The 2,979-nt window shown below is 53.0% G+C and overlaps 1 protein-coding gene across 1 annotated transcript; it reads left to right on the forward strand.

Annotated features, from left to right (window-relative positions):
* The first annotated feature begins 135 nt into the window (after positions 1-135).
* On the forward strand, positions 136-2,644 carry RAP2B (RAP2B, member of RAS oncogene family). The gene has a single exon (XM_086391325.1). The coding sequence runs from the start codon at positions 627-629 to the stop codon at positions 1,176-1,178; it is 552 nt and encodes a 183-aa protein (XP_086247451.1). The 5' UTR covers positions 136-626; the 3' UTR covers positions 1,179-2,644.
* Positions 2,645-2,979: the final 335 nt, after the last annotated feature.

The following is a 2,979-nucleotide window of genomic DNA, read 5'->3' on the forward strand; positions in this document are numbered from 1 at the left end:
TTGAATCAAATCACTAGCTCCGCCTACAGCCCCACCCCCGTCCGGCCCCCCGGAAAACCAGGAGCCGGGGATCCGGCGGGCGGGGCCGGCAGCGGCGCACTGGGCATGCTCGCCAGGGCGGGGCGGGCGGGCTGCGCGCGGCGAGTAGGAAGCCCTCGCCCCGCGGAGGCTGCGGGAGAGAGCTCTAAGGGCCGCGGCGGTGGGCGCACGCTCTGCGGGGACTCATGCCACGCGCGTCCCGGCCCGGCGCGCAATTAGCAGCCGCCTCCGCAGCCCGCCGCCGCCGCCTCCTCCTCGCCTTCCTGGGCTGCTGCGGAGAGAAGCTGCAGCCCTCGCCTAGCACCGGCTGCCGGCATTGTCCTCCCGATCCGCCGCCCAGGCTGCTGCCGCCGCCGCCGTGGGCTGCCCCGGGGCCCCGGACCCGCGCTGCAGGGACTCGCCGCCGCGCCGGCCGGCCCGGCGCTCGGCCCCCGCTTGGTGATTTCCGCGTCCTGCGTTCCTCGGTCATCTCCTGAGTTTTTCCTGCATAGCTGAGGACAGAGAAGTCCAGCCACCAAGCCCAGCTTTCCTCCGGTGCGCAGCCCCGACGGGGCCGTGGCAGGCGCAGCGAGAACGCCGACGGAGCCATGAGAGAGTACAAAGTGGTGGTGCTGGGCTCGGGCGGCGTGGGCAAGTCCGCGCTCACGGTGCAATTCGTGACCGGCTCCTTCATCGAGAAGTATGACCCCACCATCGAGGACTTCTACCGCAAAGAGATTGAGGTGGACTCATCGCCGTCGGTGCTGGAGATCTTGGACACGGCAGGCACAGAGCAGTTCGCATCCATGCGGGACCTGTACATCAAAAATGGCCAGGGCTTCATCCTCGTGTATAGTCTTGTTAACCAGCAGAGCTTCCAGGACATCAAGCCCATGCGGGACCAGATCATCCGCGTGAAGCGGTACGAGCGCGTGCCCATGATTCTCGTGGGCAACAAGGTGGACCTGGAGGGCGAGCGCGAGGTTTCATTCGGCGAGGGCAAGGCCCTGGCGGAGGAGTGGAGCTGCCCCTTCATGGAGACTTCGGCCAAAAACAAAGCCTCGGTGGACGAGCTGTTCGCCGAGATCGTGCGGCAGATGAACTACGCGGCGCAGCCCAACGGCGATGAGGGCTGCTGCTCGGCCTGCGTGATCCTCTGAGGCGCCCGCGGCTGCCGCGCGACAGCCGCGCTCTGCGCACAAAAGCCAAACGCACCCGACTCTTCTAAATGTGATTTCTCTTCTTGCTTTGAGATTGGAGATGACTTTGCATCGGCTGGGGGTTCTTGGCGCCCGACTGGCCGCGGTGGTCGCGTCCCCCGCCTCTCCCCGGTTTCCGAGGGGTTGTCCCGTCATGACCATCCGAGTCTTGGTGGAAATGTGGATCTTTGCAGCATGTACGTTTCTCATTGATTTTGGTTGACGCATATTTCCCCATTGAAGCAGCCCGTGGGGCCCTGTATTGGCGGCTTGACACCGGCAGGCGAAAGTTTCAGTCTGGAAAAAAAAAAAAAAGAGAAATGGGGTGGGGGCGGAAGAGGACGGGGAGAAGGTGGAAAAGGGGGGATTTTTTGTTTTTGTTTTTCTGTCAACAACCGTTTTTTTTAGTTCCAAGTTTCAAAAACACGGAAGGAAGTCCGGGAGAACCAAATGAAGGAACAGGAGGAGAGGAAGAAACTTTTGTTTTTTCCTTGTTTTCCAGGAGTAGCTGGAAATTAAGATCGGGTTCCTTTTCTGCCAGCTTGGAAAGGCAACCCCGTGACTGATTTCGATTCTGAGGATGTCTATGCAAAGTTGGATTCTTGTTACAGTGTATCCAATCTGAAGTATTGCACATCTGAACTGGGACTGTTAACACTGATGCCAATACAGTGTGGGGTGCCAGAAAGTGTCTGCTGATAATTTGTGGGGGGAAAAAATCTATTTTGTTTACCTACTGTATCAAAGGGGAGTCTGGGGGAGAACGGTAGTATTTTTTTTTATCAGCTGTGAAAAAAAAATGTTACAGATCTGCACATTTTTGTGTGTACTGTTGTGTGTGTGTTTTTTTAGATTTAGCTTTTTGTTCGTATTGGTTGGCCATACATGGTTTTGATGGCTAGCTCTTTAAACTACAGTACAGAAACTTCGCAATGTGATTCAGGGCCCCCAGCACCCCTGTGTCTGCAGAGTGCCTTCAAAACTCAGCTGTTCCAGCCGGTGCCAACCTGTGAACTTCCCACCAGATCCCAGAATCTGTTATTCCTCCCCCAAACTACTTCCCAGTTTACTTTTAATAATCTTCCTGAAGGAGCCAGGACAATAGGGCCTGTTGTTCAGTGAATTCTTTATTCTTTCCAGCCTTTAAAATGTAATTTACTTGTAATGCAATGGGTTATTTTTTTTTTTAATTTTTTGCTTCATTTTGTTCCAATGTTCAGGTATTTAGCTCCCCTTTTATATAATTTTTTTTTAATTTTTGGTTTTCTGTTTTAGGGTGTTCCTCCAGAAGCACAGAGCAAAATTTTACTGTTGTGATGTACCAAGAGAATTCTAACAATTTGTAATTTCTAATTCCATACACGCGGTTAATCATTGTCTCTTCATTTTAAGATTTTTAATACAAATGTCATTTTTAAAGAAACAAATCCAAACTATTGTTTGTGTTTCTGTGTTTCATATTCAGTGATTTAATACAGTATCACGGCTGAGGTGGACAGGGGCAGGTGCCTGATGCCCCCAAGAGTGGTTTGTTAGATTTTGAAGAGAGAAGTGTCAGTGACAAGTTGGGAGACATTACTCCCAACTCTTTAAACATGAAAAATAATCATCAAGGTCTAGGAATCCCTTGGGTGTGGCTATACCCTCTGACTGTTAAGATGAACTGGATATAGAATCTGTTCTGCTGACTTGGAGCAGGAACAGGAGAAGCCAGCTGCTAAGACTGCCTTAGATCTGGGAGAGTAACCATCCACTGGTCAGG

The sequence above is a fragment of the Bos grunniens genome, chromosome 1 (assembly GCF_055505025.1).
Source record: "Bos grunniens cultivar Pamir isolate PY7600 chromosome 1, Bosgru_T2T1.0, whole genome shotgun sequence".
Classification (NCBI taxonomy): Eukaryota; Metazoa; Chordata; class Mammalia; order Artiodactyla; family Bovidae; genus Bos; species Bos grunniens.